This window comes from Varroa destructor, unplaced genomic scaffold, assembly GCF_002443255.2.
Source record: "Varroa destructor unplaced genomic scaffold, Vdes_3.0 BEIS01000004.1, whole genome shotgun sequence".
NCBI classification, from domain to species: Eukaryota; Metazoa; Arthropoda; class Arachnida; order Mesostigmata; family Varroidae; genus Varroa; species Varroa destructor.
In genome coordinates this window covers 38744383-38761313 of record NW_019211457.1, presented here as the reverse complement: position 1 = coordinate 38761313, position 16931 = coordinate 38744383, and the positions used below count along the sequence as shown (strand labels likewise).

At 40.4% G+C, this 16931-nt stretch overlaps 1 protein-coding gene across 1 annotated transcript in view; it reads left to right on the top strand.

The window, feature by feature from the left end:
- The window catches only part of LOC111248572 (uncharacterized), a 19415-nt gene extending 6954 nt beyond the window's left edge, over positions 1 to 12461 (top strand). The window contains exons 2-3 of the mRNA XM_022801097.2: positions 10376 to 10546; positions 10861 to 12461. Coding sequence (XP_022656832.1) covers positions 10376 to 10546; positions 10861 to 10996 — 307 coding nt within the window. The 3' untranslated portion in view covers positions 10997 to 12461. The remainder of the gene's footprint in view (positions 1 to 10375; positions 10547 to 10860) is intronic.
- The last annotated feature ends 4470 nt before the right edge of the window (positions 12462 to 16931 follow it).

Genomic DNA, 16931 nt, shown 5'->3' with positions numbered 1-16931 from the left:
TATATATAGTATATGAGTAATGTTAGAGTTTAACTTACTATAGAGAAAAAAACTATTAAAGAAGTTATTAGTAAAAATTTTATTCCTAACAATTTTGTTCAAGATATATTGTAAATTTTCAAAGGAATAATCATTTTTGGGGTCGATAACTTAACCCTTCAAAAAATGAGTGCTTTAAGAACATGATAAAAACTAGTTAATAAACTTTAATAAACTGATAAAAAATCCACTCTTAACTGCTATGTATTCACCATAACACATAATATTGGTTACAATTAGCATAGCTATTGAGTTCAGGTTAAACTACAATTCGAAATATGTTTCCGCACCTTTTTTTTGCTAGAACTCTTCAAGAAACTCTCGAAAAATCTATTCCTGTTTTTGAACGCTCTCGGCTAGTAAGTTTGGGCAGTAAGTTTGGGTAAGTACAATAGAAAAATCGACCATCAATGGAGATCCGGCAGCGTCGCACGCGTTCTTTCTGCGATTGTATCAAGGGCAGAAAAAGAGCCCAGTTGCCATCATTGGTACGATACAAAAGCACTCTGTCAGAAGCACACGACAATATAAATGATGAGACTCAGATCGGCAAAAAGAAAGGAAAGATATGATGTTTGTGCTAGCGAAGGAGCATGGCTCTGAATTTCGTGCACGATCTAACAATTGTTGATAAGATCATGGACGTGCGTGACGGCCTAAACCATCGGCCTACAACAATTCTTTGGTTCTGCTGTGCTGCTTCTGGCGAAGACTTGGCGACAATGGCACGGACGTTGGTGTGGATATTTGGTCAAGTAGATGATGGACTAAGACGATTGTCTCATCTGAATCTATGGTACCTATACGGGATGATATTTCGCGTCATCCATGTCTGCTTGCGACATTGTCTATTCCAATCATGTTCCCCTGCAACTTTCATTCGACTTGTTTCCGCTTCAATATAACATATTACAGAGCTAAAAAGACCGATATGTTGGCGGGAGATGGAAGAAAAGATAGCAAATACAGTGGTGAACCGGCATCACGCGCCGCCTCGTGTCGTGTTGTACGGCCATCCGTCAACAAACAAATGCCGATTTCATAAACATGCTTCATTTGGGTTTGTCTAGCTCGATTTCGACGGTGCGTATGTAGTAATGATCTCTTTCCGTGAAAGGACACGTGATCACTATTGAGCATTAACAATTAATAAAGTACCAAATCTGATTGTCGATAATAATAACGGTAGCGACAATGACAACAGCCAGACTGACATGAGGCTGCAATGACTGGGTGGTAGTAACTGGCACCATATGCTACGTTCGAAATGAGGCGTGGATGGTTATAGCCGATTTCGTATTGAGTGGGCGCATTGCTCATTATAATTATTGGTTACTATTTACGATAAAAGTTTACCGAAGTAGACAACGACAGAATTTAGCCATGAAGTCATGACGAATGGGTAAACATATGAGAAATGAGTAATACATTGCTGTGTTTGTTTCGTTACTTCGCCGATCAGATACTTCCCAAGATCTATATGGCCGCGTTGGGCCTTTGGGCACGTCGTAAGTACTTCGCAAGGAAGTCCCCAAACAATAGCAAGAGGACTAAAGCTATCGGATTATAATCGCCGAATGCAAGAGGCCCTTCAAGCTCTTTAATGTCTTTAATGCAAAATTAAAGCACAACTTACTTTCTTGCAGTCATCAAAGCTCTTGCAAAACACGACGCCTATACACAAAGAACTAACACGTAAAGGATTTTAAGCTTTGCTTACTAGACGACGTAACTTGTAGCTGCAACGGCAAGAACTATATAAATATTAAAATAGTATCAATGCTGCGATTTGTTCGTAAGAGATTATACAGAAAACAATTCTTGTGAGCGGGCATAAATTTACAAAGTAGCTAAAGCCCTACGCAGACGTTCAGCTTACTGAACGCTTATTAATTCTTCATCAAACGTCTACATAAGCTTAAAATTAAAAAAAAAATAGCCCAATATATAAATCTTACTTGGTCTGAGTGTTTAAATTCGTTGTATATCATGTAGTTGATGAGTGTAAGCGATACAACGCATTCGAGGGTTGAATTCCGTTAATTTCCGCAAATTTCCATTGCAACTTCCATTTTGTCGCGTCCCTAATTCGTTTCCTAACACAGATTAGTAGAGTTTAGGTTTAAAAATGGTCGCGGTTGAAGAATATCATGAAACCCAGTTTTGCGCGCTCAAAGTACGATACGCTCTTATGGATAATACCATAACTGGCGCACTTCATTGACTTCAGTTGACACTGGTGGACTGACCTTTTGCTAGAAGTAAACAAGGCAATCTTTGCTTTACTACAATAACTTAGAATTTATATAAAATATCTACGCGTTTTGCAGCACATAGTATTAACGGGAGGCAGCATAATATATATATATATATATATATATTAGAGGACGACTATATATAAATAATCGTCCTCTAAAACGAACAGATGCAGAAACCTTTCGATCGCGGAAAAAATTCTGACGTCAAGAAAAGAGACGTCAAACATCACCACTATTAGCTGAATTGTCTAGCTTTGGAGGTATCTCTGACCGAAATTTCTCTATATAGCCTGCTGAATCTTTCTCAACACAGTTGGAATTGCCAGAGGTTAATTTTACTTCGGAGAAAACTGAAATTCGGCCAACTATTTCAACTAGTGACCGAGATATGTCATATTCTCTATTAAACTTACTCATTGAAGCATTTGGATATAACAAATGATTGAAACACGTAATTCTTTTCACGCAAAGGAACCATATGGCACAGGGGAAGAAACAGATGACCACTGGTCGTGTATTACGAAAAGAATCAGCTTTGGTATTCTATGGGTGCCGTAGCTATTATAACTATGGAACTTTTTTTCTACTTATGCTAACATTGCTATATCATCCATTTGCATAAATACATCATTGTCCATTCTATTTGTGCATGATAAAAGTCCAAAAAGGGCTCGCCCACTCTAGGCACACACCTGATTAAATGCTAGTAAACCGTTTTGCAGTATGCCACCGTAGCCTTTCCGTAGCTGCGCCTAACGGCAGCCAATAAGGGACGTGCAGGCTGGTCCATAGCCTCCCACTGGTGGCCCTAGACATATCGATGACAAGTGTCAGGGTGCCTTCTTGGTTCGCTCCTAACTTCGTAATCCGCAGATCGTCAGCCCAGGAAAAGTTACTGCCGCGGTATTGTTGGACTCAATTACAGCCGCAGGACTTCTGCAATGTTCGATTAATGAAGCATTACCCTGAAAAACGCACGTATTTTGGTGCCTTACGTCATAATTGTCATTTTTGATAGAACAGCGTTTTCTTCAACTGGTTCGCCATCCCTGACCACTGGCATAGCGTTAGCTGTGAAACTGTGATGTCGGAACTTACATGTATGTATGTATGTATGTACATTTAGGCTGTGACTGCTAAGGCGCGTATCTACAAGACACAACTGAGTACATTTTGAACGCCTATTATTACCGTTGCGCCATTTTACAGTATGAGGAAGGATGGGCTACACTCCTATAGATCATATTGTAGTTGGTTTGCGGTTTTATTGTACGCCGCTTAGCTACAATGTCTTGTACATGAGGAGCATAAACAGTTAGGTCTGTATCGCACTAACTAATTAGAATAAGAAACACGGCCGCTCTGATATGGACTTACACGGCCGCAATCAATGTCGTCTTGCTTGCAGGAAGATCCAGTTCATTGACAAACGAGCGGTCCTGTATTCAACTGATTTCTATGCATATTTAGTAAACGATTATTTGTAACTAGTATAATTATCTACAGCATTATCAATAGCAAAAAATTTAGCTCAGCCATAAGCACAAATGCTGATACCTCTTTCGGGAGGTCGCATTCGCAAATACGCTTTGATATATGTTACCAATGGACCAGCAGTAACTTACCGTTTTCGGTACAATGACGAACTTTGGTAACGTTCCAGATGACAGTTTGAGCAAGGCAGTTTTACATAGGACTGCGACACAACGTCGTATAGGATTCAATCACCCCTTTTTTCGGTGCAGGTATTTTGCATTGCAACACGTCAGGCCTAACACGACACTATAGAATATGGTTTATATATCTACGCTTGCGTGTATCACGCGAACGTGTTCATAGTTTCGTCTACGTACCTATATTAACGGCCATCAGCCATTACAATAATAATTATTATTACTTAACATTATAACGTCATGATTTGTCACTATAATAAAATAGTAATGGTATTATTATTACGTCAAATAAAAATAGTCTATACAAAATGAACAATGGTAATATAGTTTTCACGCCGCACAGCCAGTTACTCAATCATCAACTGCAGCCATGACAAACCGCTGCGTTACAAAAGGATTATCACGGTGGTCCTAAAACATTTACCAACAGAGCAGTCTTAGCCAACCCTTGAAACATCTATATTCACCTATTATTTACACAACAAAATAGACAATACAATTAAGCCAACGTTCTAAGGAATATCGTTTTGGGCTAAGTGATGGTGATGATCAATCAGATAACAACAGTAAAACATAGACATCATCACTGGCGTCACGATCCGCCCAAATTCTACTTATATGGCGGGACAAAGCGCTAAGAGAGGACGGGGGGCGGAGAGGGGTAGATGAAGTGTCGCACAATTATCAGCTTTTATCAATTGTCGTCTTCTAGCGGCCTTGATTGTGTGGGTGGTCGGGCAAACAAATGAGTATGATGATTTCTTAGGACTCCGATAGCTCAGATCTTACAGCCCGTGTTATTTTTCAGCGGATGGCAAATCCGTTCAATGAACCATGGCCAGGTTACGTCGACCAGGTTCATTTGATGACACTGGTTCGTGTATCTATAATGGCGGCTGCTACCGCAAACTCCAACTAATCCACATGACGAGAACTTATACAGAATAAGAATGTAACGATACTCGCTCACCGCCAGGGTCCACCGCGAATGTTATTCGGGTTTCATTCTGACTCTGGGCAGTTACTCCACGACAAGCGAGCAGCAGTTGGTATCTAGATGAGCAAACTGATGATATTGAAGTGCTGTCCTTCGGTGTGAAAAAAACAAAAGCGAAATCATTTCGGAGGCAGCTTAGGTCGTACGCAGGCCGTACAGCGATGCAACATAGAACCTTGCGTAATCAGCTACAGAGTAATTTGTTATTGACTGCGCTTATCACATGTACTTTCGAGGCACGGAAAACGAAAACGCTTCTTCTAACTTTCTGCTGTCCATTCAACTGTTGCTAAAGGTAGAATCTAGCTTGAATGCGCTTCAACGCGTCCAGCCTGAGAGGGAATAGCCGATTTTCTAGCGCGACCTATTAAGGATACCGCATCAAAACATTTAAACAAAATTCAATCTATGGAAAATTCTTTTTCGGTTTATTTTACGATTGTCTACCGGCTAGGCATAATTAGCGAAGTGCACGGAATAATAATAATAAATAATGAGAAGGCCGGCATATATACTAACAGAGTCCTACGTAGCAGGGTTTTTTTTCAAATATTACAGTCGGTATAAGCTTCCAACATCAATTACTTGATAAGCATCGATACGATGATGCTATGCATTGTTTCGTCAGGTACCTAAAGTTATTCCTGCCCAATAAATTTAAAACTAGATGAAAAAATGGTCCGCTCTGTCCGCGTAGAACCATCGGAATTGGTCTAGTAAATGAAACTGTCCTAAATACACCTGCTGCTATCTCACTACAAAATGGAATATACATGCACCTTGCTTTCGATTTGTTTTACGTTTATCATACTAAGCAAGGCACTGTTCTAGCTGGCCTGCTTTTCATTAACTGTTATCAAAGCTCAACGCATACAGCTTCCAGAAAGCAGAACGTTCCATTTCAGCGGAACCAGTAGGTGCTTTACTTATGCCCAGCATCCGTGCAAGTCGATATCGACTATCATTTTTGCCTACAGCCATCGCAACAGCGGCGACAGTCAACATCGCCACATATCCCTTATGACTTCCATGATCATGCAGATAATAATAATAATTATCATATTTTTATTGTTATTACTAGCACTGGCACAGACATATCCTCTCCGGCTGCATAGAATGATCACAACATTTGTAGCTTTCGCAAACGTAACAAGTTTTTTTTTTGTAAGCTCATTTGGGGAATACAATGTGGTCTAGTGGTTTGTGTCCAAACATCGTCTGGTATACTTTTTTCTTATGTCTGGTTGTATGGCAGTTCACTTCGTTCGTGATCGGCGTCGGTTTCAACACTATGTCGAAATAGTGGCCATTCGCCACTGACTGGAACGGCTTTGCGTAGGTCATATGATGACAGTTAAATAAGATCATTTGATTCGGCAAGATCATCTCGTACAAATATACTTGAGACGTGAAAGCGTGTCTAAGCATCGGAATGTTCCTTTGTCTAGCTATCTGTCTGTAGTACGAATCGCAAAGGCCTTTGGAGCAAAAAAAAAGATGTGTAACTTTTAAGGAAAGTTAAACATGCGACGGAAGTTACCCATAAGCCATACATAGCTGCGATACGAGCTTGCCCGCTCTTCTTTTGATGCGGCAAAAGGCCGTATCGACACCTCCACGGGCACGATATAATCGGTCGCAACGCCATGATCTTTAGCTTTGTACTTGCCATCCGCAAACGTTACCGCTGCGTCTATGTCAAAGGCGACAACTTCGCAGCTTTGTGTTTTTGGCCTCTTACTTAAAAATTTCTAGGCGTTTTTTTAGCAACAACGATGCACATGAGACAGAGACAGACACACACACTATCGGTGACTGATTTAGGGTAACGGCTACCGTAAATAGCGCCTATTGTCTCTGTCATTTACTCTGTATCATAGAGGTACGCTGTTACGAGCAGCCTAGTTTCGTTCAAACAGGTCGTAACGTTAGGTTAGCTAAAATATAAGCAACTAACAAAACTTAATTCGTATTTAGGTAAAGTCGAATTTCGAGGCCGACAACTCAGCTAGCCATATTGGTCAATCGTACACCTATAGAACATGTGGCGTCAATTAGTTGGCTAGTTAAGCTATTGAAAAGTAGAAAACTGAAATATCATCCACTGCGTTAATCAGCCGAAAGCTCTCTGAAGCACGTTTGCCTTTATCTCTTTCTACAGATATGCTCAGAACATCTGATGAGGTAACTGACGATATATCGCGTTACTTCGAGGAAATTTATATCACCCAATGCACATTCGTATAACATACTATAGTATTTTTTTTTTTACTATTTTTTTAAGAACTATTTTACTTACATAGGCTTGTTGCTTTACTGCCATAAACGAGGATAGAGTTTCTGTTAACTATTTACTGCCCACCATTTTTACTAAGAACTGTTCTCCCTCAAAAAGCAATCGAAGTTCCAAATTTAGAGATTACACGTGCCCTGTGTTAGTAAAGCGACCCATTGACTGCCGAGTTGATTGGATGGCAAGACAGGACCATCGTCACTATACCTTGTCAGAAAGTACAGTGGATACATTTAGCTATCTAGTGCAAACCAGAAACGTACGTCAATGCTATATTTGATACTAAGGATGGCCATACGTTTGCAAAATTGTTAAGATCTACTCTTTTAATGTCCAAAAATGAAAAGGGTTTACCTGAACGAAATACCCACAATTCTTCAAGCAATAGAAGAATTAATAAAAAAAATAATAACAATAACATAATATGGCTGTGCGAGCGCCATGCGGGCAGTAACTTTTTTGCATTCAAGGGGCAGAAATGATCGATACAGGACGTCCGTACGTGAGTCCCTCGATGGCTCAAAGTTTTTCAGGTAACGCAAGGACATTTTTCGTTGATCTGTTGAATGTATCAGAAGATAAAAATTTTCTGTAAATATATATATATACGAGTTTACCATAAACTCTATATAATTTTAGGGTAAATGCACAAAACAGAAGTGTGCAACTTTTCTATACCACCTATTGAGGAATGATGCTGCTTCAAAAATGTCTGTATAGGCCGCCGCTTTTTTTTTAATTCAAGTTTTATTTGCCGTTCTCGGTTATTCTCTGTATGTGGTCAAGTTTTCGGAATCACCTTTTTTTAGGTATACGATCAAATACTTGCTTCCATTAAGAATCCAATGAAGGTGGGTCTCGCTGAACGTTCAGCTTATATATATATATGTAATATCAACTTAGATAAGGTTTGTCCGTGAGACCTTTGCTAATAATTCCTTATCTTTTCTAAATGTCTTATTTATCCTCGACATCTTATTATCCTGGTGAATAATTTTTTTTTTAGCCATAATTTTTCCCAATGTTAAAATTTAAACAACATTTGAACAGTGAATTAGCAAAACGAGCCATGCCTTAATGATCAGCTGTTCATTTGCTGTTCAGAGCGATTCCTTATTGTGGCATATTTTTTAAATAGTTTGCCAGCTTTATTCATTATGGGTTATTATTATATTGTAATTATTGCTACGTGTTACAATTGACGACTAGAGCATCAGCATAGCTGGGGAACTGAACAAGTAATATTTAATGCCAAAAATGACCTCATGAGGTCAACATATTGCTTCATTCCTCGATGACACACAACAGCATCGACGCAATCTTCCGCAGACGACAGAAAATTATAAAAACGAATACAGATATAGAAAATTCTATATATGCTGCAAATTCGTTTGTAAATTATAATGTCAATGATAGTCGTCGGTTAAAGGCCCCTTGTGCATAATAGCTTCTGGCTTACCTGTGGTTAGGTTTCAATAGCCGCAGCTTGTGCAGCAACCTGTACAGAATTCTCCATTGGGCGTTACCAGAAAGTTTTAGCCGAGTCTAAAAGAAATCAGCAGCTTCAACGGACCAAGGGTACCTCAGAAAGCGGGTCGATAATGACAAAAACGATACTCTCGTCACCGCCCGTCATTGTTCCTTTGTTGGTGTTTCATTGCTCGTCGTCTCGCCTGATCGCGCTGTTATTATACTCAGCCGAGCAACGGAAACCATTTGCCTGGCCTGTGGCTAATCCGTGCTCTGAGAAAGCCACCTTTTCTACGAATCACCTGTCAGTGAGGTTCTCCTGAACGTCAACGCTAAAATGCTGCGCTTGAAAATGCTGCTAGCAGAAACAGCAGTGTTTACAAGCGGCAGCAATGATCGGTGAGTCTAGAATCGGATTGAGTGGGATCTTAGCACCAAACTCGGGAGCCGAAAAGGAACAATGTGATAATAACAAAAATAGTAATGATTGTGTTTTTAACGAGTGTCACACTAGTATGAATGGTTTTTTTTTTATTCTAGCGCACCGATGATAAGTTTTGTATTGACACGTTCTTATCAACTGCAATGAATAACACGCGCGTTTTTTTTTTTTCATAGGAAATACATACATCCAATCTATTTCATGTCGTTACCGCAAAACAGAACTACTAGCCCCTAGTGTTACAATACTGTCAATGATTTTTTCCCGTTTCCTCATCGCCTACCACTGGCTGTCGGGTCGCAGAAGCCCGTAATCACCAATTAAACTGGTAACGATGAAAGCTCGCTGTTTAAATCGACTGAATCGTGGAAACTAAACGAAACACGTAAGACGTGAAACTATTGCTGACAACGACAAGCCACAAAAAAACGACGGCGTCCTGCTAATAGTAAGCTATTAACGCTGCCGACGCTGTTTCATCATCATACGTTTTCCCACCTATTTATAAAGCGATGATGGTTACTGGAACGGGAATCAAGGAAAACCGTGCATGCCTGTTGTGAGCGGAAGCGTCAGGTAACTTTACAAGCACAAATAGGTCACTTTGGCCTTTTTTTTCCCTATACGCTGGCCGGCGAACTCACGGCTCCGAAATGCCATCGATCGTTTTGTGTCGGTTGAACAGCAGTACGTAGCTGAAAAATTATAGTAACTATTAATATCCTGATGTGTATAGTATAGATCCAACTTAGATCTGTTATAACAATCAACACTCCGGCACAGAGTGAAGCAAGCCTAGCAACATAGCCAATTCATTCTCTCCCAAAATCTACCTAAAACTGTATACTGGCCCTCGTATAAACATTTTACCTGGACTAAAATTAGCGTACGTTACAAAAGTGGAAAAATCATAAAAAATTAAGTGAATATGTCGGCCTATTTATTCAGTAAACCGAATAGGTTTACTGGCTAAGTCCGGACGTTTTTTTCTTACGTTCGTCAAACTCGCATTCTGTTTTATAGTGATTAACGTGGTAGCCTCGTGATTTCAAAACGCGGAATACATTAGTGCCCATAGAATACCTATCAATTCGCTAAGTATCTGTCGCTGGAGCTGAGGTATATTTAATGAATGGACACCTCAGACTTTTTCCCGGTGAATGAGTGTCATTAACATTTTAAAAAAACATAAATCGATTACAGACCGACTTTGGATGAGGAGGAGCCTATGTTTGGAATGGGGGCAACTTTCGAGGCTGACGGCCCCGATCCCGATGACGAAGGAGCACCACTGGGGGGCAGGAGAGAGAAAAGCCCTCCTAAGGATGTTCACGGCCCGACATGGAAGCATGCATGGCGACGAATGGGTGACAAGTAGGTCGATCTGAGCATATGCACTCGAATAATTCAATTGCTTGTTTTTGCATCTCATTTAGAAGCAAGTCCCGGCTTAAAGGCATGTTGCGGTGACTTGGAAGTATTTCGAAACAACTGAATACGACATATTACAGAACATTGGTATAATTGATTGGCCTGAGTTTACAGTGAGTCTAAAATTGTGGTAGCGTTTTTCGTTGATCTATCCTTTGTTTCGAAGATAAGAATGACACGGTAGATTTTCGAAGCCATTAAAAGCACTACAAACATTATAATCCATGCGTTTTTGTTTGCCCCTTGCCCAACCAAAGGGTTTCTTCGTATGTGACCAATGCTATGACTTCGTCTACTGGAGCTCATGGAGAGTATGGCGGAACGATCGCAACGCGAACATCGGTTAGCACGAGGCTTGCAGAAAGCGATCCGGAAACTGTAAAAGCCGTCTGAACTCTACACGAAAGACCAATACAGCTCCGTTAAGACATAACTGCTGGCACGTATAGAATTCCACTGTTTGGCGCCTCTATCGCACGCCGCTAAGAATCAATCAAAGGAACAAGAGCAATATTGTCGACAGACTAAAGTAGAAACGTTTAGAAGTGAAATAATTAAATGATTCTATTTTTAAAGCCATCACTGTGATCAGCCATTAGTCCCGTCGGTTTTTTTCGGACACGCAAATAATATAAGTTGCATCGACGGTCTATTCTCGCGCCTTTACCTTTGTTATTTCTGGACGATAATGTACTTCGAAGGCAACGGCTATACACGACATTTGGTATTCATCACGTTTTATCTAAACGTGTTTAATATCGTACCGCTGAATTTTGTTGATCGGTATCCATTGACGGTTATTGAAGGACTAAGTTGATTAAGTTTCTCTATAACGTTCTTTTTCGAAACAAAATCAGATTAGTTACTATGTATACTAGATACACCATTGAACAATGATCTATTTCGAGCAGAAACGGCCGGCGTAGGCATGAAAATCCTGAGTGCATACTGTTTGGTGAACTGTTTTACTGGACTATAGGAATACGACAGCCTTATAAGCGTACCTGGTAAATCTGTCTATAATCTGCTTAACGTTAGGTGTGATTATAACAAACAGATTCAGCTGACCTCAAGGCAGACTGCCCCATCGTAGTTACATTCCTGTAGCCAAGAAATTTACATCAGTCCCGAACGTTAGCAGCAGATCTGAAACTCCTCTTAAACAGCTCAAATATAAGGCTGCGATCTTGTGGTCGATCCGTGAAGTCTGCATAGAGGCGTCGAGGTAGGGAACGGTAATGGCAAAAAAAGCGATCCAGTCGATTCGAAGTTACCAAATGCAAGTAACTTAAAAAAAATAAAAAGAAAAAAATAGGTTGCTTGTAATCAATCTGGAAAGGGTCAAGTGAACAGACAACAAGAAAGTGTACCTTTGCATAGCTTTCAATGTACAGCAGAAAGTGTTGTTTTCATAATATTCTATAATTATTAATCTAGGCGATGATCCGCTTTCGCACTCTATGAATAAAATCCCGACTTTTTTGCGGGAAGGCCGTCGAGAAATACCTGTGTTATCCACGCGGGCAAAAAAGTTACAATGTGACGAGTTTGCCTTTGTAGTCATTCAAAAGCAAACAAAGGTTTCTTATCGCGCATTCGTCGTAGTCATTGCAGTGAATTATGGTTAAGCCGATAGCACTACATTAATGGTAGAGTATAAGTGATCTGACGAACACACAACCGATAATGCAAGGCCTGGAGCTGTTACAGAACAAAAAAACATGGTGGCTCTCGATATACATATATCTGTACATTTCCAATACGGTGTCCGATCCGGTGACCTGCAGCAGCAGCAGCAAGCGTCGACGCATAACTGGCCTAAAATAGTACGTAAATAAACAAATACCAATAACCCTTACGAATTTTACCCTCTTTGGTTCGAAAGCACACAGAAAATTTTGAATTTTCGAATAGACTTTTTGTTTGATGTACACATTTCCATATGAATTAGTTTCGAACGTTATTAAGCGTATAAAGCATTATTTATTAATTGTTAAATACTGAAGTTATTTTAAGGAATTTCAATCAAAAAACTCTTGTATTACTCCACTTGTACATACGTAGGCGTTCTAGCACCTCAGCAACTTGACGAGGCGTGGCTTAACTGTCACAGAACCAGCGTCCTCATCATTATTATTATTATTATAATCATTATCATGTTACGAGATGCCACATCAACCGATCTGTATGATAGGCTTTTCTGAGCTCTAAGCTTTCTCTTCAAGTGTTAATAAAAAAAAAATCGAAACGACTGAACCTATATGTAGACTTTTACTAAAATGCTTACAAGTACACACAGCGTAAGGGTAATACCATCATTGCCCTACGGCAATAGTCTTAGCAGGATTGAGCCGAGCGTAGGGATCGGGCGCAAACGTTGCCAGACATTGTGACGGAAGTAACGCGCGGCCGTCGATTTTAATCATTAGTACTGGTTTAACGTCGACCGTTACCAGAGGAACACCCTTCGCTCGTTCTTGTCAACGAACGTCGTCATCATTACATTGTTTGAATTATCATGTACTTCGTACAACTCATTCTACTAAACACATTATGTTAGTCTCTATTTATCTATATTATCGACCTTGGCATTTAACAGTCCGCGAAGGTCAACCTGGTCAAACATTTAGAATCTTTTTAACTCGGTCTTTTCACGATATTATAATTTGTCATTTTGCAGGCCTGACCAAAGTGGGAAACGGAGAGAACTTCTGACCCGAAGCGCGAGGTGATTAACGTTCCGAAAAAACTCACCTTGCTAGTATATCTCTCCGTTTCTAATTTTTCGTTTTCATGATGTAAGAACATCGCAAGCGGCCCATCGATGCTGTTAACATATTTCTCAACTTCATACGACATTGTCGATATCTACCGACGATTGGTGGCACTGCATCAACCGTCACTGACGTTTTCTTAGGAAGAGTCCTTTCGACGTAAAACCGCATAACGCTGTCGTCCGCCACTAGCGCTATTTTTCGCAGCGCGGTAGGAGCAATCGGGTCATTCAAAGGTCTCTCGGAAACATCTCGCATGTCTAGGGTCAGCGGTGCCACATGTTGCTGTGCTAAGTTTGACATTTGTCCTTTTAGACTCGTCGAAATAGGAGCGTCACAAGACCCTACTCGCATAGCCGGCTTGCGTTTGTTGTTGCGGTTAGGCTAACGTGATTCGCGTCATCCCGTTCTATAGGTCTATAGGCCGCGAATGCGTGTGCACGGGTGGATTGCTCTGAATCGACGGAACCTAATTCACAATGGACCTGTTGACTCTTCCAATCAGAGAAGTAGGTGTATAAGGACTTTAATGAGGTGGAGTTTCGATAAGAGAAGCCGTTCACTCCCTGACAAACACCGAGGTATTTCGTGGGAGGTACACGGGGTATGACGGCTAGACCATACCTAGCTGGTCTTGGGAAGCTCATTCCTAAAAAAAAGCTCACACCCTAAAAATGCACGTAGACACACGACCACCCAGTCCAGCGCTGTGCTGGTAGCTGTAACAAAAATTCACTGTGTACGAACCTATGCAAAATATTGAGACCCTACACGCAAGAAAGCTTTTTCACCGTCCTGCACGCACTATTCAATAAATCTTTACATACGTACACTCTTCCAGTATAGTGCAGGGATCCCACCCTGGCTCAAGACAATAATCTAAGCTTTCTTTTACTTTCCATCTTGCTGAAGGGTTTTCCTTGTCTAGCAGAAGGTTCGAACGAATCGATTGAGGTCATTCTGTATTGCATGCTATACGAGTCGTACAGGTCTCAAATGCAGCCGGCTCCACGCTGTACTCACGGAATTGTAACTCATGATAGATCTGAACCAGACGGAGACGATGAAGGGGAGACAGGATAGTGACCAATGACATTTTCTATCTTGCCAGGTTGATTCCTATCCATGTAAGCCGGTTTCTCTGCAAGCGACGAAAGATATGGCAGAGCAGTATTGGCCGCATGAGCGATGAAGCTCAGAACCGCTCTCAGCTTGTTCCACCTTAATGTAGCTTTGATTACATGGAATACGCGTTATACGGGCGGATCTTACAACGACGAACTTCGAATAACTAAATCGTGTTACAGCTTTCTTGCTCAAAACACAACTCGGTTACACAAGATAAACCACAGAAATTGAAATGTAAAATTCACGAAGATTTATTGAGTCTTCCTTTGCTTTTAATGCGATGACAAACAACGAGTAGGAACAGATAAATTGGATAAACCGGTATGTCGTCACTTGCTTTACTATGCTGGAATTCCAACGTAGACTCTGCAGAAGATCTTCCACAGGTCTGACTACACGTGTAAATACTTCAAATGCAAGGACAATTGTACTATAGCTAAGGCCACTCATTGCCTTGTGGTACTATTTTTTTGGGTATCTGACGAGTCGTTTACATTGGCTGTATAAAACTCAACCAGATTCGTACAACGAAAACCTTTTAAATGGCTCCATATGCTTTCTCTGATACTGAGCTATCAACCTGTATGTACGAAATTTTTGACTATTACCGGCAAAGAGGAACTTCAGTTTCATTTATCACAGCATTAAGGCATAGATATGACATTTTGATAACCTTCATTCCTCATGCATTGTGTAGTTCTCGGAGGATATTGTTTCACTGTGGACCAATAATACTGCCTGAAACTTCTCCCGTCAATTTGCAGAAAACTATGGTTCAAATATGGTGTCTGTGCGAAATCTTCAAAGTAGCAAAATCACTGAAATAGTCTAATAATTACGCATAAAAGCTATCGCACACCGAACTATCAAAGAACTGCAAATAATAATTTGTCTGAAATTTATAACTTCATCTTTGTAGTCAAAATTAATCCTCTCCAGACAACTATAGCCTTATAAATCCAGGATTACAGAATGATTATGTTAAAATAACTTAGCATTACTGCTGTGTCGATAGTTTGTCTTTTACTAAAATAATAGTTTTATGCGATGGATATATTAGGGTCTGGACTAATTTCAATTACCACTTTTCTCCTGCTTTTACCCCCCTCCCCCTGAGTCCACCCTCTGTCTCCAATTTCCGGCTTTACGACACAACTTTGCATGCCCCTCACTATCATTCGTTGGCAATAACCGTAGCTGCGAGATACATGCAATTGAGTCGTGCTAAATGAACGCGATCGTTCAGTTCAAGACAGGCTGTTCGCACGATGTTCGTACTTCGAGCTCCGATAGGGCTTCAAGAGAACAGACTCAATAAATTTCAATTTAGTTTTGAATTGCTTTCTTGCAGCTTTTTAGTCAAACAGAAGTGAGGAAGGATCTCATTCGTCACAGTTTAAACGACCCTCGTTCATAACGTAACTTTCGGGGGGGGGGGGGGGGGGGGTCGTTAGAAAGCAATTGATTTCTGCTAGCTTTTTATGAACTGAATAAAGAACGATTAATTAATTTGTAAATAATGCTAAGAAGTATAATTTTGGTGAAGTTAATAACTTTGCACGTTTATGCCGACGATGAGCTGCACGTACAGTATACGCTAAATGCTTGTTGTGGTTATATGTTGACCGACATCCCTGTACAAGTAGAACGAATAGGAGGACAACGTCGTAAAAACAGATAATTCTGTCACGCACTCCCTAGAAGCTTATACACCTCAGGCCAATAATTTACGACAAATCGTAGTGATCGCATTGTGGCTCTGTTACTAGCATAATTGACGCCGCCGTATCTGCCGCCATCGTGCCTGTGTAGATACGATTTTTTCCTGCGACAACGGCAAAAACCATGACGGACAGAACTGAACAACCTATCGTCAATACAATCAGAGCAATAACATTGGTTTTCGACAACCTCTCCGTAATGCCAGAGGAGTGCTTTTTCTTGTATCTGATATAGTAACACTTTTGACCATGATGATTGCATTGACTGATTAATCATATATAGTTTCACTTGCTGGTGGAAAATCGTGTTATCTAGAATTTTTGAATAAGCTGTTAATTTCAAAACGGTAGGCTTTTTTTGCGCCTTTGCTGTACAGCGTACGTAAAGCTGTACACTCAATTCAGGCATCTCACACTGAAATACCATGTTCTGTAACACATCATGGCTGCCCATCGCTTGACAGTCAGACGTCAGAAGCACGCCGATCAATCTTTCCTACTTTTTAATTTTATTCAGGTTGGTAACAACTCTGTGAATAGGACCTAAAAAGCTCATAAAGGTCTGTAGTTTGCCCTGCTCACTGCAAGCTTTAGCAGATCGATTATCTGTTCTTTTTATAGAACATCAGGTTTTCTGATAGTTGATGGTATCATGTAAGAACGATGTTGAGACTGAATTTACATATAGCTGAACATCCTCCAACA